Here is a 22313-nt window from a genome sequence, read left to right as displayed (position 1 = left end):
GCTTGTACTCGGGAAGTGACCTCGACGGTCCATTGTGTTGTGCTACCACCGTCGCCAGTCTTGATTGCAAAGATGCCCGATGTTGTGTAAACGGTTTGACGAGCTGAACAGATTGTGGACGGGAGCCTGCAAGTGATAGATATGTCGACGACTGCCCTTGTCTGAGAGTAGAGTGAAGAGTGGAATGCTTCCTAACGAACTGCCGACACATAGCCAAGGGCCGCGCTGCATGATGTGGTAACGCCATGCTTGGTGTTTTGCCGGTTAAAGGCGTATGTGGGTTCGCATACAAAGATGCGCAAGTCAGTCACTTGTTTCTCGTTTGCTGCAGTATCGTTTGGGATCCTGATTATAAGGTGGTACCTTCAGCATGAAGACATGCACGTAAGTGAGAACTTGGGCGCCCAACTTGGAAAGTCAGCTTGGTTAGTTCATTTCGATCATCCAGACTGGTGAGAGTGAGTGGGGAAAGTGAAAGTTGCAGCGTTCGCGCTAACTCCCGACAGCACGTGACAGCTTGCGCGCCGCTCAGAACATGGTTCCTCGGTCGCGTCCACATCCCGATAGCTCTCACCATGCCGTCGCCGGATAGATTGCGGCTCACCTTTTGCGGCGACATTCGCTCCCTGGACGATCGCGACCACACGTGCGAGCTTATTTTGTGCAATACCAGCTATCTGCAGCCACGATGCTGCCGCGGAGGTGATTCCTGCTTTCGCGACCCCACACCTGATACGCGACTGCGCATAGTAACTGGTGGCGCGCACGATGCCGGCTGCGCGCCCCAGGGCCTCGTTCGAGCCGATACCGCCAGACTTCGATGTGCGCACCTTTGTGGAGAATGCGGACAATTTCCAATATGTCGACCGCATTTCGTATGAAATGATCGCCAACAACGGCATCGAAGCCTTCGAGAAGCTCGTTTTGCTACACGTGGTCATAGGCGGCAAACCTCTGGTAATCGACGGCTTCGAGGAGGTGCTGGATCCTTGGACTTTTACGCCTTCGTGGCTGCGTGACAACCATGGCGACAAGGGTAAGTGCGCCCCTGCGCAACAATCGATACGCACACCTAACAGATGGGTAGTCGAGAATGCGCGAAATCTATCGACCAAGGAGAATATCCCTCTTACCATGAAGCACTACCTCAAGCATATGACGAAGCTCACCGAGCAATTCTTCGACGGCCCAGACGTATACCGCGACAGAGCGAGGCAGCGAATCTATCTCAAAGATATCGACTGCCCTCAAGTATGGCATGATAAGCTGAAAGAGCACATCCCCTCGGGGCTTTTCTACCTCAACGAGAGCACAGGCGAACCTGGTGGTCCCGGTGCCATGGACGAGTTGGGCGGTCGCAAAGGGCGAGGCATTGCGCGGGCTGGAGACCTCATGAGCAGCCTACCACCGGACATGCGCGCCGAGAACCTCATGTGCTACATCGGCCACGAAGGCACCTACACCCCGTCTCACCGAGAGATGTGCGCTTCTCTGGGTCAGAATATCATGGTGAACGCTTCAGGCACTATCAGTGAAAACGGCAAGCAGGAGCGTTCCGGGTCATCGATATGGTTCATGACTGAAAGCAAAGACCGCCATGTGGTTTCCGAGTATTGGCTTTCGGTGCTGGGCCATGACATAGAAGTGGAGAACCACTTCGCACAGCTCATCGCCTGGAAGAAGGCTCCGTTCCAGACTTATGTCGTGGAGCAACGGCCGGGTGACTTCATTCTCATCCCACCACTGGCGCCTCATCAAGTATGGAATCGGGGCACCCGTACTATGAAGATCGCCTGGAATCGCACAACCGTCGAGACCCTAGAACTCGCGCTGAACGAAGCATTGCCCAACTCCCGAGTCGTTTGTAGAGACGAGCAATACAAGAACAAGGCCATTATCTACTACACCCTCTTAAAGTACTCCAGTCTCATCAAGTCTGCCCGCGCACAAGTCGAAGCAGGAGTTGAACAAGCAGTTGCGATCCAATGCTCTGTCAGAATAAAGCAAGTCCAGAAAGACTTTAAGAAGCTCTTCGACCTCTACAAGATTGTACTGTTGTCCGAGATGTTTGTACAAGATTCACGAGAACACCCTGAATTTCTCCCTTACGACAGCAACGTAACTTGCGCGTATTGTAGATGCAACATCTTCAATCGCTTCCTTAGCTGCAAATCGTGCAAGAACCTGTTTAGTTCCGAGATCGAGGAGCCATACGACGTTTGTATGGACTGCTACTGTATGGGTCGAAGCTGTGGATGTCAATCGGGGTACACATGGGTTGAGCAATGGAAGTGGAAGGACCTCGTTCATAAATATGAGGAGTGGCGCGCTCAGATTATTGACATCGATGGCTATGTCCATGAGAAAACTCCGCTTCCGTTACAAGAGGAGCGAAGATATCTCGGCAAGAAGACCTTGGCCCAGGTCTGTCAAGAAGAATCACGAGTTCGGCCGTTTGTGGATATCAAGAACCCGCAGCCTGAGGCCGTATCTGACGACGAGGAACCTGTTGTTGACGAATACGGCAACGTCAAGAAGAGTGCGAACAAGAAATCGAAGCAGTGGCTCTCAAAGCACAAATCCTGCCATTTCTGTCTCCATCGACATCCGAAATGGAAGATGGCATTCTGCTCAAGCTGTGATCTGGCCTATTGCTACGGCACGCTGTTCCGAGCGCACGATACAATGCCGGTGAACATCATGGAAGCTTTCAATTGGAAGTGCCCTCATTGTTTGAGAGTTTGCAATACAGGTGCTTGCCGACGTGATCCCCGACAACATCCATACGAGCCTAAAGGAACTTTGCTAGGTCATGATACCAAAAAAGTGGCAGATCCACGCTCAGTAGAGTGTCTCGTTGACTTCAGTGTCTCTAACCTGAACTGGCTAAGAGAAGAAGAAGGCATGGTACAGAATGCAATGCAACGACGAATGCAGCAGGCAGAGATAGACAAAATGGCGGACCCTTCCCTCGATGCGAGATTTGTCGAAGACGATGACCAGAACTACACCCGATACGGCATCACGTATTCTCCTATGGAGGATGCTAATGGTGTTCCTGATGAAAACGGTGATGGGGGTGTGAGCGCTGCTCCATACTATCACGATCCCGACATGGCTGGAGAGATTCCTCGTCTGGGTCAGAAGCGTGGTCGCGAAGAACATGAAGAAGCAGAGAGTAGCCACCGGAAAAAGACCAAGGCAAACAAGCAAAAGAAGAAGAAAAAGGACGATGATGCTTCGTCCTTGCAACCAAAGAACGCATCCGGCAAGCAATATCAGAAAGAGGTCCAGAGGAAACTGCTCGAAGACGCTAAACGCGAAGACAGATTCATCTTGGTTGCCGCAAAGATGAAAGGCAAATCAAAAGTGGTGAAGCTGTCTTTGGCTACTGGCCATCTTGACCGGATTCGTCAAAGACTAGTTCCCACGCGCGCACCAACTGTACGACAAGGTACTCCAGAGGAAGCCGATGCGTCTGGTGACATGCGGTCTATCCTACAATCCGATGTTGTACCGAAGCCAAATGCCCTAAAGAGCGGGGCTGAGAAGGATAAGGACGCGAAGACATATCGTGTTCGTGTAGAAGAGGACGAGGCGTACTCCACACGCAAGCGCAATCCAGAAATTAATGGCTCCGCGAAACCTGGAAGGCCTCGTGGCTCTAAACGTTTCGAAGAGATCACACTCGATTCAGACGAAGAGTTTGGCGGGGATGACGATGAGCCTGAATACACTGGTCGCCCACGTGGTCGCACGTCAAACTGGTTGGCCCGGAGGAATGAATACGAGGACGCCCTGCCCACTGAACTGCCATCCGACTTCAGAGACGGAGCTATAAGGCCCAACCGGGAGAAAGACCGAGAGCGAAGCCGCTTGTACAACGAGCGTCGAAGATCTTCGCCAATAAAATCGAAAGCTGGGATCAGGCCTACGGAGTCATCATCAAAGGATCCAGAGTCAAACAGCACTGGCGATGTGTCTGACCATGTTTCTAAGCAAGACGACATTTATGAGGAGGATAACTGTTCCAGCGAAGCGCTCATCCTTTCACAACAAGCCGCTGCCGCTGCCCTGGAAGCTCAGCGTCAAGAGGAGAGGGCAAAGGCTCGTGCTGAAGCTGAAGCTAGGGAAGCCGAAGAGAACTTGCGAGCGAAGATGGCCCTGTTTCCTGAATCAGATGATGACCAGCTGATGGATAACTTCCTCGCTGATCTGTCTGCTGACGATGAGCTACTGCAAGGAGAGTCGGGACCTGTGGACAAGACACCAGAGCCCGTTCGTACAGGGCCACCCCCATCGACCAATTCCATCTTGAGCAGACTCAACGGAAAGAAAATCAAAATTGTCGGACCAGCCTCTCGAAAGAACGACAACAGAACAAGCAAGATCACAACGACAACCTCCACTGCGTCAGCACCGAAGTCTTCTGGTGTCAATAGGAAGCCTCAGGCTATAGATGTATCAGATACTGAGAGCGAGGATGAGGTTCCGGCAAGCGCACCAGCCCCCAAGAAGCCTCTCGGTAGACCATCAGGCCGTCCTTCGATGATTCCTACACGAGGCTCTAGTTCTGGAAAGCGTGGTCGTGGACGTCCAAGAAAAACAATATAAATGCAAATTAGCAAGGCATTTGGTCCTCGTATCTTACAGTGCTATTCGTGTTTGCCCATATACCATTTTTTTAGTAGGGGTTTTTTTTTTAGCAAGGCGTTGTTGGTGACTATGCATTTTCTTGGGGTTGCCGGCTAGGATGGAGATTTCGATGATTCGTTTTTCATGTTTCGAGACGGGACATCAGATTCTAGATCTGAAGTTGAAAATTGTACAGTAGCTGCGGTACGCCAGACGGCCTGAAAGCATTTCTCAAGGCATATGAACAATAAGACAAGCATTTCAAAAACAGCCAAACGTGTTGCGCTGAGTGAGCTTGTGATCTGGTTCATCATTATTTCACGTGATCTAGTCTCAGCGTCCCAAACGCGTCGTACTAACTCTGTCCTAGTTCCGCCTCCATCTATAACCAGTTTCAACACACCACCAGCAATGATGCCACTTCACATCAAGAGCATCACTCTTGATGCCTTTAGAGATGTTTTGTCGCGATACCCTGCAATGGTGCCCGAGAAGCTACGCGACCTAGACGCGCAACGCTACGACATCATTCCTGCAGCGGTAGCTGCAATGGAAGAAAGCGAAAAACACTTGACCAAGGACCAAGTTGAAAAAATCGTGGAATGGAAACTGTACGCATACCAAATTCGTGTGAGAGTGATTACACTAATGATAAGGCAGGAAACACGGAACGTTTCGTCCCGCCTTGTTAGGCCTGGTTCAAAGCAACGAGCCCGAGGCGATTGAGGAGACGACCAAACGGGCCTATGCAGCATTATCGAAGGGGAGATCAGCTCATCCTGACGCTATTCCCGCGCTGAAGATTCTTGTGAAGCTGAGAGGCGTAGGACCAGCAACTGCATCCCTGCTTCTCTCGGTACTTCAACCTGTGGAGATACCATTCTTTTCAGATGAGCTCTTCAGATGGTGCATGTGGGATGAGCAAGTGGTAAACGGAAAGGAAAGGAAGGGTTGGCAAAGGAAGATCAAGTACAATCTTAAAGAATACGAGATGCTGCTCGAGCACGTGGATGTGCTGAGACTAACACTGCGTAAAGGGCTAGGAAGAAAAGATACTATGGCGGGGGCAACGGATATCGAGAGAGTAGCTTGGGTCTTAGGAAAAGAAGGTGTAGATGTCACATTGCAGGAAGAGGAAAGCAGCGATGCTATAATAGAAGCGGGTGAGAAGGAGAAGGAGCATGAGCAAGATGACAAGAAGAAGGGAGAGCATGACGATGAGGAAAGAGCAGAGAAATCTGCGGCAAACAGGAGCACCAAGCGCAAGGCGTCTGACGCAAAGCAGCCTACTGAAGGTACTCGCAAAAGTACACGGACGAGAAAGTAGTATAACGTCGGTGTACAGCACTCGCTTTCCAATGGAGCAGGTCTGCAGGCCAATTTTCCAAACCTCATCACTGCAGTAAATCTTGGAAACAAATAAGAATCGCGCGCACTGTGGACCATTGTTTCCATCTCAACGTTCTGCTGTTAGTGTACGTATGCCAAATTTCCCTTGCTATCGTCACCTGTTCTCAACAACTTTTCGCTAACGCATCATACCGATGCCGCTTACTATCGGCCTTCATCCTTCTCTAACCGTCACTAGGATATTTCTACCCACGCCCGACTCTGCAGCTCGATTCCGGTCACTGCATCTCACACCGTTCACTTAGCTCTCATTCAGCCTTGTAACTTCACTATTCACTCTCAGAGCACGTCCCTGTCTACTGCAACCGTGATGCGCTATTCTGATCGGTGTGATACCCGTATGTCATGCATGAGAAAGATCGGCGCCGTAACATCGAACACAATGAGAAGGGAGAAGACAAGCGACTTGGAATTTGCATCAACGGAAGTTCTGCCTAGCGAATCGAGAAACAGATGTCATCGTTTGATGTGACGTAAGAAGGAGCTCCTAACACGGTCTAGCAATTAGGAGGATCTCGTATGCTGGACATGACAATGGAGGGGTGTAGAATTGTGTTAGATTTACGTGAGACGCTATGTTTGTTAACGTGTGACGTGAGATAGCAAAGTATGTCATGCATTAAGAGGGTTTCTGCCACGCGAGGAATTGCGGGGAAGAAGAGTCTTCAGCAGAAAGGGCAAGGATTTGCAGTAAAGTTGAGAGATTGTGATGTGATGTGATGAGATTAGGCGGTGACGTGAGTCTACCTTAGTGCCTTAGTAGAGTCGGAGTTCGGAGCGTACCGAACATACGTTACTGAGTTGAGTCGGCAAAGCAATCACGCTATGGAATTCGGAGGTTGCTGACTTGGATACCATGCAGTGAATGCAGAACTAAAGTTGATGACACTTGGGCACGATATGCTGAAGATCGTGGGCTCTTTTTCTTAATGAAGGAAGACCTTTCGTGGCGCTGGACTGCAGCGGCTACAGAAAATCCTAATTCGCGCTTACATATTAGGACTGCGTGTATGCCATTTATGTGCGAGACGTCCATCAAATAAGCACCCTAGGAGTAAAGCTCATAGTGGTTCAGTTATGGTAATATGAAGTTGTAACATCTATCATACCGATGGAACCCTATTCCTCATATCCAAACTGACCTGTATCCATCTTCAGCCTCAGAGAGGACAGCCCCGCCCGTGATTTGTGATCCACGTCTTCTCATTTACCTAGGTAGTTCCATTGTTTTCGCATATTTACCTGCTGCTCGCCTCACCTAGCATTTCTTAAATTGACCGCTCTGCACTTATCTCGAGATACAGAAATCTATGTACGTCAACGTGTCTCTCATCCACACCTTTCCCGACAAAGGGTCAATCTCGGATCCGGCAACTGAAGCGAGTAGGAAACAAGGGAGACAACTCCGAGCCCACCCCCTTGGTATAGGTGGAGGATGCGATTGTGTGTGTATGTGATGGATTGCACTTCGACCTGTTTCTACCAATACACTAGGAAGTGGTCCCGCTGGTCGCTCTATGGTGTATGCACAGCATATCAAAGGCGATGTCGAACACCAACCTCTAGAATACTCATTTCTGAAGCCTATCCACCAGACACTCTAAGTCCCGTGAACACATTATTGCGCGCCATCCATGAGCGATACTGCACTGCACTGCACCTCACCTCGCTTACCGCGTACTCCAAGTTCCATGCAATCAACAAGACTAGCTAGTGCGACCCTGCACGTCAATATAGTCTTAATCCCAATCGAGCCCCCTTCCGTCCCCAGCATCCTCCGCGTTAGCCACGAAAGAAAGCCTGTTGCTGCCCCAGTCATATCGCATTTGCTCGTTTCCCTCTCAGCTTACTTTCCCATGCTGCCAGTCGCGGAAAATCGCATATCGCTAACAACATCTGCATGTGAATCTTTTGCTAGCTTGGTCATGATCGGTGAGAAGTCTGCAGGTCGCTTCTTCCAGAAAACTCCGCATGCTGGAGTAACACCGATAGCTGCATACTGTATAATTGCGAAAAGAAAAGCTTGGAGTAACTATGCAGGTAAGAAGGACCCCGATCCATAAACGTGCATGCATGCAGGTTCGTGATCGGCGATCTGTTTGCTTGACGATATCTCAAGTTCGGTAAAGTTTTGGTGTGGGAATTTGATGACCATTCCGGCGTCTGAGCACAATAATAGACCACCGGTAAGGCGGCTGTCGTAAGCCATGTTTCTGTACGACCAACTCTGTACCGATCTGGTGGGATTTTTGTTGGGAGATTAAGCACATGCAGACATTCAAAGAGGGAGCGATGTCGGAAATTGACCTTCTACTATGACCCTTACTGGGGTTGCCGGAACCACAGACGTGCTTTGTCAATATGGTGGAGATGCGATGCATGGCAACCGAGCTGTGGAGAAAGCGGACATCACTAAACAAGGCGAAGATCATCCTCACATTAGTCAAGTTCAACAAGACCAGGCATTATGCCTGTTGATGCATTATACTACACGGCCTGATGAAACAGCCAAACATGCTATCAAAGACAATTCGAGAAGAAGCGAAGAGTAGTAGGTAGTAGCCTATAGCACAGCAAGCCAAACTACTCCACCTATCATGTGAGAAAATGCTGCCAGTTCCTATTGTAGATGCGCCGCCACTTCCAAGAAGGCCAAAGCCCCTTGTTGCGCGTGTCGCCTCACAAGGTTATGTTCATCAACGATCATCAACAAGTCGTCCCTCATCCTCAACCAGGGGGAAAAAAGGCCCAAGCCACACTAAGATACGCGATAATAGATACAGAATGGTAACAGTAGATGGAGAGAAGAGAAAGTAATAAACGCCGTCTTTTGATAACGTTCGCCGATGCATGCAACCGAGATCCAAGCTGTGTGAGAACGCCCTGCGCCTGCCCTTCGCAGCAGTGGTAAAGTCATGTTGTTGCTTTGTAATTCGTATATGTACACACGCGTGAAACGGGAATCCAGTGTATGTGTATTCGTACAGTGGTAGATCTTGGGTATCGTGTAATTGATGACGGAGATGACAGTAAAGTTGTCAGTGTACGGTATGTAGGTGTTGTTATTGTGACTCGGCTGTCCGGTCGTCGTGCGCTGGCTCTAACTCGGGTGGAGGAACCTTCTTGACTGTCCCGTTGCTCCCACTCCGAGTCGATCGACGGCGGCTGTTAATTCCTGCGTGAAAGTTGGCGCGAGCTAGTTCTCCATTGGATACTGAATTGCTCCGATGTGACGAAGGCGCGGCTGGCGTCTTCTTCTTAGCAAAGCTCATGACCAACTCATCTTCACTGTCCTCGTCTTCTTCTTCGCTCTCGATAGCGTGATCGCCGTCGTAGCCATCAGCGTCGTCGATAGAGGCTTCGAATCGACTGCCAGAAACAGGAGAGACCCAGGAATGTTCATCAAACGATCCGCATGCACCTTGATTAGGGGAACCAGCCGACGCAACCGATGGAATTGATGGGTTCGACTCAGACTGAGACATGGCGGAGAATTGGTCTTCGGAGGAAGAAAGAGCTAAGCCGCGGCTTGATCCACCGAGAGGACTATTCTCGGATGACTGATCGTTTCGGTGCCAGCCTTCTTGATCGTTTTGCTGACGGAAGGCTATCTCGTCATCTGGACTTGGAGGACAGGCAGTCTGGGCGAGAGAAGAAGGAGGTCGTTGTGTAATAGAACTGGACCTCTCACGAGCTGCTGATTGCTCTACCCCAAGTCTACGACGATACTCATCCTTGGCACGGTCAAATCGGTCCTCTGACCTTTCTCTTGCAATCAAACTAGGGCTGGTAGGCCTGGAAGGTCTTTGGTCAAGCAATTGCGATGACCGCCTGGAGTCGGGCGCCGTAGCAAGAGTGGGACCAGCCTCGAGGTTACTAGCAGTTGCCCAATTTCTGTGGAGGCGTGACGACAGTGACGACAACGAAGATTGCCGCGACGAGGGATCAAGACGTCCAAAAGATGGAGCGTCCGAATGACTAGGCGATGAGCTTCGAGCAATGGGAGATAGGTCTTTTAGGGCGTCCGGTTGATTGACCTGACCAGAAGCACATGTGGTGCTGATTGCCAGGCTTGGGACGCCATGAGCATCGTCCTCTGCGCCAACAAGCCTGTCAATTGACCTCGCGCGGCTATGCTCTTTGGGGGGCTTCAATTTGTCTTTGCTCCTCATGCTGTTGACGACACGCCGAGGCAAACCTCCAAAGAGACCGCCTAACTGTGAGCCACCAGGTGTGTCTAGGGCCGTGGGAGTACCTGGTAGAGCTGGAGGGAAACCAGGGGACGCCGATCGACCTGAATGGTGCAGGTCTGCTTGGCGGATAGTGCTTATCGAAGACAGGGCGCGGTCTTGCATCTGAGGTCGCTGCAGGCCTTCGAGGTTCTGCGCGGGCGATGCAGTACGGGAGTTGGGGCTATCGAAGTATTTTGACCGTTCTCTTGCTTCCGGACTTGCTGTAACACTATGAGAGAGCGGGTGCTCTGCTTCACGGGAGCGAGTCAAAATCTCTAAGATAGCGCCAGGTGCTAGGCTGCCACGTCGACCTTCGTACGGGCGAGCATCTTGACTGATAGTACTGCTCGAAGAGTTCGCGCTGATGCTTGGAGGAGCGTCCTGGTTGGTGGCTGAGCTCTGTGCGCGCCGTCTTGAACCTGAACTGCGGGTTGTGAAACCTTTGACAAACTCAGATGTCTTCTTAGCAGCGGAGCGGAGGCGGTCAACGAAGCCAATTGGGACGACAGCCTCTTCAACATCTTCCTTGGAAATCTGAATCCTTCTTCCATCGTAAGACTTGCTGGGGTCTGTCTCTTCAGCCCACGAGACGTGATTAGGAATACCAGACAGTAGCCATGGGTGGCGCTTAATCTCTGGTATAGTTATGCGTCGTCTTGCATCCTTGATCAGCAGTCGTCGGAGTAAATCGCGTAGGTTTTCGTCGACCTCTTCGTACTCGAGGTCATGCGGTGCCCGCTTGCTACTCATCATCGGCTGACTGTTACGTCCGTGTGAGTTGGGCCGCGAGTTTGATTGCTCAGCAACAGGCTTCAACCGGTACCTGGGGATATAGGGTTCGTCTTCGCTAATGACTTTCATCAAAGTGAAGGTGTTGGTGTCGTGAAAAGGCACGCGACCATAGATAAGGCAGTATAGCGTAACGCCGAGGGCCCAGATGTCGATTCCGCCATCAATGAGGGGGGTCTCGGCGTCGATCTCTGTACGACATAACTCAGGGGCGTAGAAGGCTGGAGTGCCTACCGTCTTCGCTAGTTCAATGGCTTCGTCGACTTCTTGGTAGTCAGACTCGGAATGCTCGCCGTTACTTTCATCTGTTTTTTGCCGTCCTAGATAGGATACACCAAAATCGGATATCTTGATACGATGCTCCCTGGTAACAAGAAGGTTGGCGGGCTTAATGTCACGATGAATGACATTCTGATAGTGCAGGTATTCTATGCCTAGCACAGTATCTTTGAAGGCTTCCCAGGCAGCGTGTATGGTCATCAAGGGGACGTAGTTGAAGTGTTCAGGAATTTCTTCACCAGGGTCGGTCACACGAGACGAGGAGCTGCCAGCGACGCTTGGTACGCGACCTCTGCTAAGCTCCGTGTCATATGGCCCGTACATGGTTCCCTCAAGCCCATCAGCCCAGGAGTTGTTCACAGGCTCAGGCGATCGGAAAGCGGTCTCCATGTGGTCATCGTGGTGGCCCACAGGGTCTGGTCGCTCGCGGAAATGGACACGATTGAGTGGACGATCGTCTTCACGGTAAGATGCTACCGAGCTACGCCCGTTCTCAGAATACTCGTCTTCCGAGTCGGTTGCAAATTCCAGGCTCCATGGCTGGTTAGAGGAGCCGTCTTTCCGACGAAGGTGTGCCTCCCTAGCCACGCGACGTTGCTGCCGAGCAAGCTTCTGATGGGCGATACGGATGATGCGTTCATCTTCTAGTGTTGCACTGTCGTTGTCGAAGATGCCTTCGGACTCACGCTTGAAGCGACGCCATTCGACAAGACAGATCTCCCTAGCGCCTTCGGTTCTCCACTTGACCTCGCCCAGCTCAACGTGCTCAAGTACGATGTAGACCTTCTTCTTAGCTGGGTCGTCAATGACCTCGAGCAAGCTGACAATATTGGGGTGACGAGCCTTTTTGAGAATGGCTATCTCGCGCTTGATCTTGTCTTCGTGGCTGTTATTCTTGCCGAGGCGTCGACGCTTGGAGTAGCGGTCGACAATCTTGATGGCGACGTATCGGCCGTGGACCAGGTCCTTGCCCAGCTTGACCTTGCCGTGGACGCCCCGGCCGAGCTCGTCGATAATCTCGTACTGGTTCACAATCTTGCGTCCGGAAACGGGGTCGGCCTGGACATCGGCAATGTGGGTCTCCTTGGGCGCTTGTCTGTGGGTATGGTGGAGCCAGGGCGTGGAATAGGTGCCATCGTCGGGCTGATCGGGCTCCTGGGAGGGGCGGCGGTTGGTAGGGTTGAAGAGGCCGGGACTGCTCACGGGAGAATTGCCAACAGTGCGTGGAGCCGACTCCATGATGTCCCTGTAGTGCTCGTGGGAGAGGCCGAAGGCGGCCAGGCTGGACAGCGAGTTTGCGGCCGAGTGCGAGGGGTGGGAGCTGCGGGAGCGGATGATGGGCGGGACATAGGGCTGGGGGTACTGCTGCAGGTGAAGAGCGGCATAGGACTGGTTGGGGTAGACTGGCCCATCGCGCTGGCGTGGAGGGAGGGCGTGAGGGTGGGTGTGGGTGTGAGGGTAGGCGTAGGGGTGGATGGGGTCTACCGAGTTGGCTCGTACAGTCGCGTTGCTGGCCGTGGATGCACTCGAGAGGTCTCGCATAAAGGCAGGGCGGTCGGGGTGCGGTGTCGACGAGTGAGGGGCCTCGTTGACGGTGGTGAGGGAGGCCTGTGAAGCATGTGCGCTGGTGCTGGGCGAGGGGTTGGTCGAGGCGGGCGAGTCGCGGGGAAGGGGCGACGAGTAGACTCGGAGGGGCTGTGGAGAGAAGTAGGAGGGCTCCGGGTCGAGGGTATGAATCTGCGACAAGAGACTGGCGTTGAGGGCGTCTGGCACCGAAGGCACCTCGGAGCGGGGCGTGCAGTCGTTCTCGTCGTCGACGGGGAGCGTGGCCGTGGCCGTGGCCGCGCCGTCTGCAGGGCCTTGACTCGGCTTGGGCTCCTCGCCATGGTGCACTTGGTGCTCTTCTCTTTGGTCTGCAGCTGCCTCTGGTGCTGCGGCGTCTGGGGCCCGGTGGCAGGCAGGTGACGCTGGCGACGATTGCGCCTGCTCGTCGCGCCGGTCCCCTTCGGCTGTCACGTCTGCATTGGGGTCGACCATGGCAACCACACAGCTCAGGACGTGTCAGCTCAGCAGCGGCGTGCGACCATGCCAGCCCTTCTACGGTTTGTCGAGGCGCAGTGCGTGGGCGGATGGTCTCATATCGCGGCGGGCTAGACGGCGGCGGCGGTGTCACAGCAAGGACAATGGCGGCCGTGTGGACTGGGCTGAGGTTCACGGTCGGCGGCGATGGGCGTGGCAGGGCAGGTTGTGATGGTAGCAGTGGGCCGGGTGGTGGGCTCAACGGCTCGATATGGATTTGGTTGAGAGACACGATCGGCTCACTTGCGCTTTTCCCTAAGCGGCGATGATAGTCGTGAGTATTTCGGGGCCCATTAGATGACGCTCTGAAGCGGGAGAGACACGCCGGGGCTGGCAGCAAAAGGTGGGGACGCTATTCTATCGCGCAGAGCATAGGCGAAGACGCAGGTGGAGGCCGTCAAACGTACCCACGGCGCGCTCACAAACGAGACGGCGACGGCGACCAGAGGCCACAATGCGCCCGGTGGACTGATTTCTTGTTGAGCAGGCCAGCTGCGATATGGCCATCTTTTTGTCTTGGGACAGCTGCCTCTGGACGGCAACCGACTAAGATATGCAGGTGACAAGAACGGGTATGGCTGCATACATTAGTGCCTCCTGGCGAGCTCGAGCCCTTGCCCTCAACAACAGGTGGCGTTCGACTGCGTGAGGGGTGTGGTTCGTTTGTTCAACCAAACTCCCTCTGCTCAGCACCATGTGCCTGTATCCCAGCTGTGGCCGCGCAGGGGGTGCCTCTGCCGCCTCCGCTTCGGTCGGCATACGCATTACATGATGAAGCGCGATAAGCACCCTGGCCAACCCATCATAGCACGTCGTCTCTTAACGGACCCTCTCTAGCACACAAGCCTTTCCCCAGATTTACCCTCGTTGATGCTCGGGTACTCGACCTTTTTTGCTTCTTCGTTCCCGTGCATACTCAACATGCTACGTCAAATCTCACGCTATCTCTGCGTCACTGCTCGTTGTTGTTGGGCCGGCACACGCACGCACACACACACACACACACACACACACATATACATACACTACCACAGCTATCGTGCGACGACGACTGCAACAATCGCCTCCGTCTTACCTTCTCTGAATAGTGTCCAGTATCCAACCCTTCAAGGCCGTATGCACTAGGTCGCATTCTGCAAGCGGCTGCTGTTGACCACAGCAAATACCTCTAGTATACCTAGGTACTTTTTCCTTTGCAAACTCCCCCTCTGATGCCACGACACCCGCTCCAGACCGCCTGCAGACACGGGCAAATTATCAATAATCAACTATCGTGAGATTCGCGGCCCCGTATGTGCACAGTCGCACGGCGGCGCATGCTGCAAAGGGCCAGCACAGATGAAGCCGAGTCTAGGCGCAGCCCGTCTCCTCAGCAATCATCGTGAAAGTCCTAATACGGTAAGGCACGCAGCATCAATTTTCTGCACCTTGACACGCTTGAGCACGGATGCATGACAAACCGTGACTCCTTGTGCATCGCGCCAAGGAGCTAGACCACCGGCTTCGCATCCTCACCTCTGCTGCGAATCTCATCTCACTCTGCTCGCCAACCATTGCCCCGGCCTTCCGCTTGTGTTCGTTGTTTCTTCCCTATTATCCAATGCCGACCCGCACCAACGCTGTGAGGGACACGAATCCGAGCGGGACTGGTGCTCCACCACGAGCGCAGTCCAACAGCTATCGTGACTCGACGCTAGGCATCTTCGCATTGCTGCTTGCTTTCCGCATCGTGAACGCACTAACCCTGCGCACCTTCTTCCAGCCCGACGAGTTCTTCCAGTCGCTCGAGCCTGCATGGCAGCTGGCTTTTGGCCCCGCTACCCATGCCTGGATCACCTGGGTAATTTTGCCTTCAAGTGCTCCATCATCACCAGTTAGCTCACCGTGGGTAGGAGTGGAGATCCCAATTGAGGTCGTCCCTGCATCCAGCGCTATTCGCAGCCGTCTATCGAGTCGCGGCACATGTTGCTGACCTCTGCGGCTTGCACTTGCCTGCTAAAGCCGAACTACTCCTAGCTGCCCCGAGAGTTACCCAAGCCGTCTTTGCAGCCTTGCTTGATTGCTACACTTGGAAACTTGCGGAAAAGGTTTACGGTCGTGGCAGTCGCACCGCTCTCACTACTGTACGCGACACCCGTAATCATGATGCAGCATTCTCTGATATTCGATCCTCCCTACTTCTAGCTTGCATTGTCTGTCTGCAGCCCATGGCAATGGTTCTGCGCGACACGGACACTATCTAATTGTCTTGAGACTACCATCACTTCGGTTGCTATCTATTATTGGCCTTGGCGGGGTGATTGTAAAACGCATATTGCACACCAGAACCTCGGCTCTCTCTCAGAGTAAGTCATGAAATCAAAACATCCTTTGCCTGCTCCGCCACCACTTTAGGCTCATGCTCCTGCAGGTTGCGCTTGTCACTACTTCTGGCAGCGCTTGCGTGTATTCTCCGGCCAACCAATGCTCTCATCTGGTTATCCATCTCTATCCCAACCCTATGGCAAGCCTCACAGCGGCTGCGCTATGTGTTGGCCCGTGAAATCCTGATTTGCGGGTAAGCTCTTGCTCTCCTTGCATCCGCTGCACGTTTCTCGTTCCCATAGTGCAAAGATCCATTGTCGGGTCTGTCTTTTTTGCATCCCCGGAGGTCACCAGACCTTTCCAACTGACGACGCTAGCTCCGCCGTACTGGTATGCTCAGTCGCGACCGATCGGCTCTATTACAGGGTCTGGACTCTTCCGCCGCTTAGATTTCTCTATTTCAACATCGCCCAGTCGTTAGCCGTCTTCTACGGGAGGAACCGCGGCGACTACTATTTCACCGAGGGTTTGCCGTTGCTCCTCACGACATCGTTGCCTTTTGCCGTGATCGGCTTATGGCAGTCGCTGCAGGGCCCAGAGCCAGAGCCACTTGGCTCAGCCAAAAGTGACAGACCGGATAACACAGCAGCTTCAAATCAAGATGCTACAGGCGGTCGGATACTTGCCCGTCTATCATGGACGGTGATTGCCATGACTGTGACATTGAGTTTGATATCGCACAAAGAAGTTCGCTTTCTTTACCCGATCTTACCCTTCCTCCACATCGTCTCCGCCAGGCCACTCAGCAGGTTTCTCCCTCCCCATGCCGCACTGTCACACAAAGCAGTTATTCTGTTTCTTCTAGCTTCAAATGTCCTACTTGCTAGCTATGCATCTCAGGTCCATCAACGGGGGGTCATTGACGTACTCGCCTACCTCCGTCATAAACACGAAACACGTAACAGCCTGTTAAATACTCGTAGCAGTACCGGGAGCAACAGTCCTGCCGTGTCCAATACGACAGTCGGCTTTCTCATGCCCTGCCACTCCACACCATGGCGCTCCCACCTCGTCTACCCTGAAATCTCCGCATGGGCTTTGACCTGCGAACCGCCCATCAACATTCCCCTCTCCGAGCGCTCGACCTATCTCGATGAGGCGGATGAATTCTACATCAAGCCTGGTCCGGTGGCCTGGCTCCGGGGTAATATGGAAGACGTACAGACGATTAAGGCGAGTGGAAGTAGATCTGGCCAGCATTGGACGCGCCAGGATCCAAAATTTAAGCGCAAGTATCGGCGTCAGTGGCCGCAAAACCTTGTTTTCTTTGAGCAGCTCGAAGCAACCCTGGAGGAGTATCTTGAGGGGACTAGGTATCAGGAGTGTTGGAGGGGGTTCAATAGCCACTTCCACGATGATTCGAGGAGGACTGGTGATGTGGTCGTTTGGTGTTTGGATGGCGTGTGAAGTCTATCGTGAATCAATACTACATAGCAGCTGTCCAAGCATGCGTCCAGCAGTTGATTGGATGATTTAACCTCACATAATCGCTCTTTTGTATACACCATCGAACCAAAAGCCTACACTCCTTGTGATATATTTTCATAGACACTATCAGCCGATACTAGTAGCATTTGACGACACCCACGTAACCTCTTTCTCACGTCACAGTTATGCCACAGACCTATTCCGCAAGATAACAGAACAAAGACACAGTACCCATCTTCCCAGCTGCTTAGAACAATGCCATCGTCATCACTCCTAGCGTCCACACCATGACCTCATTAGCCTCGCATATTCACAAACTGCGGTTGTAACATTTATCCCAGGATACCGGATCCTCGTATCTGACAGGTCATCGTCAGGTCCATTGGTCTAGAATCCCATGATCTTCAGGGTCAGTTTGGGATCTGTAGTTTCGGGGATTTTAGAAAAAAAAGGCGTTTATGGGGAAGAAGAAATATATTGATGCTAAGGTGGGGACCCGAGCACCCTTGACGACGTTACGAGCAAAAGAAAGACCGATGGGCATACCATTTTCAACGGTACCGAGATAATTGTGGCAGAGAGAAAAAGAAAAAGAAAATATAGTGGGCATAAGGGATTTGGTGGTAGCGAGATAGATTTCAGGGAAAGCCTAGATAGACGAGTCGACTGGAGCTCTCGCTTCGAGGCTTCACAGTCTAAGATGTATTACTTCATATGGAACATAGGAAATAGCCATTCTTTTGCCTCTGACGGATTCTCGCTTCTTCTGGGATCAACACTGACGTATTTAGTCCCAAAACAAAAACCAATAAAAAGACCATCCCGATGCAGACCAAAGAAACAGATCCCGCTTGGAGATATAGACAATTTTCTGGTCCTCCAATCAGCAGCATTTTGAATTTAAACGCCACGATCCTGTACCCAATGCCTACTGATCCTAGTATGCCTTCCGAGCCTAGAACGCCGCGCTGAAACCTCAACATTTGCCAATGTGATCCGACATGCCCAAAAACCTTTTTAGAACGCCTGAGAATGCAATGTGATCAAGGAAAGTATCAAGCAAGAGCGACAGCTTTTGCGCTAGCGCTTGATGTGACCGAAGCTGGTGGTGTGGGTGGTGCAACATCGATTGCAGGCGCAACCCAGCCCTCCTGGCGGGCTATCCACATGACCAAGTTGAGGTCAAAATTTTCGAAGAAGACTTCATCAAGGAAGCGAGCCTTGACACCAGCGTAGGTGTGGTACTCTTCGCGAACAGTCTCTGGGTCAACTCCGAGAATCCTTCGAAAGCAGGCAATGGTGCATCCTGTGCGGTGCTTGCCCTTGTTACAGTGGACGAGGATCGGATGGTTGGTGCGATCCATGATCAGGCGCAGAGCTCGTGACATTTCGCACGATTCAACGCGAACTTCGCCCTTGTTGGCCTTGATATGGGCGTGGAAGTGCTGTATACCAGCCTCCTTCATGAAGCCCTGATACTCTGATGAGAGCGGCTCCGGGACCAGAGTCAGAATTGTTTTGATTCCAACATCTTTGAGGAATCCGTAGTTCTTTTCCTCGGGGTAGCTGCTGCGGTATATGCAACCTGGAAGAACGGCACCGTAGTTGGAGGGAGGAATTAGAGACTGCAGCCGATCGGGTACCGAACGAATGGAAACGGCGGGTGTGAGAGTACCATGAGACTCCGCTGTGCAGGTCACAGAGCACTCGTGGTTTTGAGGATCCACGATAACCTTCAAGTCCTCGTGCTTGGTCTCACCAGCATGTTGGATAAGCCCATCACTCGCAGTGAGCCCAAGAGAGGCGACAAATTCCCTGATCCTTTCGAATAATACGCTTTCCTGAGCGTTTTGGTCCTGGCTGGTAGACGTCGCGGAGTCTCGGTTTGGTGCAGACATGTTGGAAGCGCTGCAGAGCTTCAGAGCTTCGAGTCGGAGTGTGTGAAGATAGTATTAAGGGTATTAAAGGAATATGCTCAAGCCCTGCGTGTGTTGTGCCTGGACAAGTTTTGGTCAAAATTTCACAGTGCCGGTCGCCGTAGCTGGATATGGTCGATAGTAGGTGCGAGTGTCCTGGATGTGAAGTCGTTCGAAGACAGGAGACACGGGGGCAGAAGCCGACGCGGGCAGCCTTTTTCACTGTTAGATTTGATCATGCGCGGTAACTGGCTCGCTTTTGAGGCTCGCTTTTGAGAGGTTGCTCGGTAGGCAATCGCGCTGTGAACCACGGATGGAGTGGTCGTGTGCACAGCGGCCAATGGAAGGGCACGCTTTGGAATTGTCGGGGCTGTTCACGGGGCGAGGGTGACAAAAGGGGCAGCGTGAATGGAAGAGCAGGAACTTACCTCGCTGTTACCGGCTGGTTACAGGACACATGTTGGGAGCGTCTTGCGGTGATGCGAAGAGGCGGCGAGGTTCATTGTGGTTCAAAGGTAAGGGTGTGTACTGTGGGCGAGGTGGTGTGGGCAGTGCTCGGATATTTGTGTGGTGACAAGTCGGGGCGGTAGCGAAGAAACGGCAGCCGTAGTTCGCGGGGGGTGAGAAGTAGTGTGATTATAACAAAGGCTGGTGTTGTGGACAGTGGAAGAAATCGGGTCGTCCTAGCGCGCCTTTCACGGTTCGAGTAAGATGCGTCGGAATAAATCCGCTTGCCTGGTCGACGAATCTCAGGGTCCGCCAAGCTCCGTACGTCACTTGCCGCACCTCTCCAACGGTACTTTTTGCATGCAGGAACGCAGAGTATATAACTCATCCATGTGAATTTGTCGCCTGCGTGATAGCAACCCTCTCCAGCGACCAGCAAACAGGACGCGAACCCCGCACTTGTCTTGCCATGCCTTGCCAAATGACGGCAAGCACAAAGCAAGCGCCAGTAGCACCTGGGCCTGCTTCGCTTCTGCTCCAAGGCGACCGCCCCACCGCCGTCTGTCGCATGGTTCGGACTTGGACGGCGCGTCTCAACACCGTCTCGCCCCCGAGCCTCAGCGACAGGTTTGATGCCCTCCTAACCCCGTCGGCTCCGTCATCGCTCCACTCGTACGATATGGAGCCGTGGGTCTGGTTTCTTGGTAGAACCAAGAAATCTTCTCAAGAACTCCACGGAACAACCGGCACATAAGAGACGTGAATAATACAGTAGGCGCGTCAGAGCATTGCTGTACACGGCAAAGGCTAGTTGGCGAGCCTTAGCAGGCTACTCGCCCACAAAGCAGGCAGGCCGACTGCTCATATACAATCATCTCATAATTTGCCTTAGCTCAGCTTCCGTGCCACAATCATGCTGATAGTCACTACCGCCACCTCCGACTTCTCCTGCTGTTTCCTTCAGGTGCTTGACCATCGCCATTGTTCGCATCCACATAACCTCAGAGTCTGAAGCTCAGGGGAATATGCCGAAAAAGCATCGAGAACCTTTTCCCACGATTGCATGGCATCTCGTGCGGACAAACATGCTCTCAGACATCGATCGCGCATCGGTGCCTTAGGTTGCAGCTTCCTTCTTTCACACTCCAAGTCGAATTTTGCATCTCACCACTTTCACGTGAAAACCCATGCGATGATCCGCTAACCATAAAGGGCTAGTCATCTCTTCCCCAGAGTCAATGTGTCAGGCCGTCGAACCTCGGTCACTCCACCAAACACGGTAAGCATCGTAACATTTCTAGATCCTCATTACAACTCATTGTTTCTTGTTCTGAATTTCAACACTATGGAGCCACTGCGATCAACCTCGCGCTCACGTCGCTCCTATCCGAACCTCCATAATCTCTCCATAGCCCCTCTCAGCGCCAAATACCCTCTCGATGCATCCGTACCGCCTTCACCCGACGAACCAGGGACGCGCACCCCTCGAACATCATACATCGCGCAAAAGTCAGCGCCGGCAACACCGGGTGTATTAAGTCTTAGTCAGAGCCGCAGCAGTTCGCGGCAGCGTCCCAAGAAAGCATATGCATACGAGAGTTATTTCGTCAACCCCCATTCCGAGGTTCGCGAAGTCGGAGACATACCAAAAGCAAAGAGTACAAGCGTTCTGCATCCGGGTGTCAGCTTTGCAGACGATGTACTAGGTGTAGATACTGGGAAGAAGAGACATCATACACGGAAAGGCACAGCACCCTTGCCCTTACACTCTCCTCTCGTGAAGCACCATACCCGAGAGTCAAACGAAGAGTGGCTGCACCGCGCTGGCTTAGCAATCGCTGGCGAGACAAGGGATAGCAAGGGTCAGGGTTGGCTCGTGAGACGAGAAAGCTCTACCAGTCTGGTTGGACAGAGCGACCAATACGAACAACATGCTTCACACGACGATCGCCGTATGACTCTGCTCTCTGGCGAACACCTTGGTGACTCGGATTACCCCACCTTCTTCTCGCCACGCATGTCTAGAGTAGGAAGTCGCGTAGGCTCTCGCGTACCCAGTGCACGGCAGAGTCGACGAGGTAGTAGAGCAGGTAGTCGAGTCGATCTAATCATGTCGGCGGGATCGAAACCGCAATCGGGAAGAGCCAGCTTCGAGATCTCAGAGCTAGATGAGCGCTTTATTGAGCCTGACTTCATCGAAGCAGATGAGGAGAGCGATGGCGATGAAGAAGAAGTCGCTCGTCTGGCACGCGAACGCGGGTTTGGGCTTGGAAGTTGGATGGATCGTCTCATTGGTTGGACACTGTTTTCGGTTGAAGAAGATAGAGAAGGCTCCGATGACGAGGACGTGGAAGAGGATAGAAGCTTGCGACTGGATAACCTCACCACAGAGGAGCTTAAACTACGTCGCGAAGTCGAAGCCAAGCGACGCAAGCTCGAACGAGAAACGATCATCGCTGCGTCAGCTCTGCGCGGACAAGGCGATGCGGCCACTACGGATACAGATAGCAGACCAACCACTGGGGAATCTCAACGTACTGCGGCTAATGAAGAGGTCGGCGGTTGGCAAGATGCTGCATGGCTACTAAGCGTTGCTTCTAAAGCTTTGTTCTGATTACGATTACTTAGACAATCCATGATTATAATCGCACTACAGAAAACTGTGAGTGCTCGAGAGAAGGAATTCTTCCCGCTGACATTTGTTCACAGCGCATCAAGCTCGTCCGTCCAAATT

The 22313-nt window shown here is 52.6% G+C and overlaps 6 protein-coding genes across 6 annotated transcripts; 4 read left to right on the top strand and 2 right to left on the bottom strand.

The window, feature by feature from the left end:
* Window positions 1-768: 768 nt before the first annotated feature.
* On the top strand, window positions 769-5962 carry GT037_003638 (transcription factor jumonji aspartyl beta-hydroxylase; the record flags this gene model as incomplete). The annotated part of the gene is made up of 4 exons (XM_038928685.1): window positions 769-1036; window positions 1088-4525; window positions 5006-5246; window positions 5296-5962. The coding sequence occupies 4 exons, from the start codon at window positions 769-771 to the stop codon at window positions 5960-5962; spliced, it is 4614 nt and encodes a 1537-aa protein (XP_038788392.1).
* Window positions 5963-9107: 3145 nt separating this feature from the next.
* Window positions 9108-13382, bottom strand: GT037_003637 (serine threonine-protein kinase pak1; the record flags this gene model as incomplete). Its single annotated transcript, XM_038928684.1, has 1 exon — window positions 9108-13382. The coding sequence occupies one exon, from the start codon at window positions 13380-13382 to the stop codon at window positions 9108-9110; it is 4275 nt and encodes a 1424-aa protein (XP_038788391.1).
* A 1642-nt stretch (window positions 13383-15024) lies between these two features.
* GT037_003636 (glycosyltransferase family 22 protein) lies at window positions 15025-15667 on the top strand (the record flags this gene model as incomplete). The annotated part of the gene is made up of 2 exons (XM_038928683.1): window positions 15025-15264; window positions 15317-15667. The coding sequence occupies 2 exons, from the start codon at window positions 15025-15027 to the stop codon at window positions 15665-15667; spliced, it is 591 nt and encodes a 196-aa protein (XP_038788390.1).
* Window positions 15668-16763: 1096 nt separating this feature from the next.
* On the top strand, window positions 16764-17195 carry GT037_003635 (gpi mannosyltransferase 3; the record flags this gene model as incomplete). Its single annotated transcript, XM_038928682.1, has 1 exon — window positions 16764-17195. One exon carries the CDS (start codon window positions 16764-16766, stop codon window positions 17193-17195), a length of 432 nt encoding a protein of 143 aa, XP_038788389.1.
* Window positions 17196-18271: 1076 nt separating this feature from the next.
* Window positions 18272-19114, bottom strand: GT037_003634 (tyrosine-protein phosphatase siw14; the record flags this gene model as incomplete). Its single annotated transcript, XM_038928681.1, has 1 exon — window positions 18272-19114. The coding sequence occupies one exon, from the start codon at window positions 19112-19114 to the stop codon at window positions 18272-18274; it is 843 nt and encodes a 280-aa protein (XP_038788388.1).
* A 1810-nt stretch (window positions 19115-20924) lies between these two features.
* Window positions 20925-22193, top strand: GT037_003633 (uncharacterized protein; the record flags this gene model as incomplete). Its single annotated transcript, XM_038928680.1, has 1 exon — window positions 20925-22193. One exon carries the CDS (start codon window positions 20925-20927, stop codon window positions 22191-22193), a length of 1269 nt encoding a protein of 422 aa, XP_038788387.1.
* Window positions 22194-22313: the final 120 nt, after the last annotated feature.

Source organism: Alternaria burnsii (genome assembly GCF_013036055.1).
Source record: "Alternaria burnsii strain CBS107.38 chromosome Unknown 730, whole genome shotgun sequence".
In the NCBI taxonomy this organism is placed as follows: Eukaryota; Fungi; Ascomycota; class Dothideomycetes; order Pleosporales; family Pleosporaceae; genus Alternaria; species Alternaria burnsii.
Note: the sequence above shows the minus strand (reverse complement) of the source record. Positions and strands in the feature narration are given on the sequence as shown.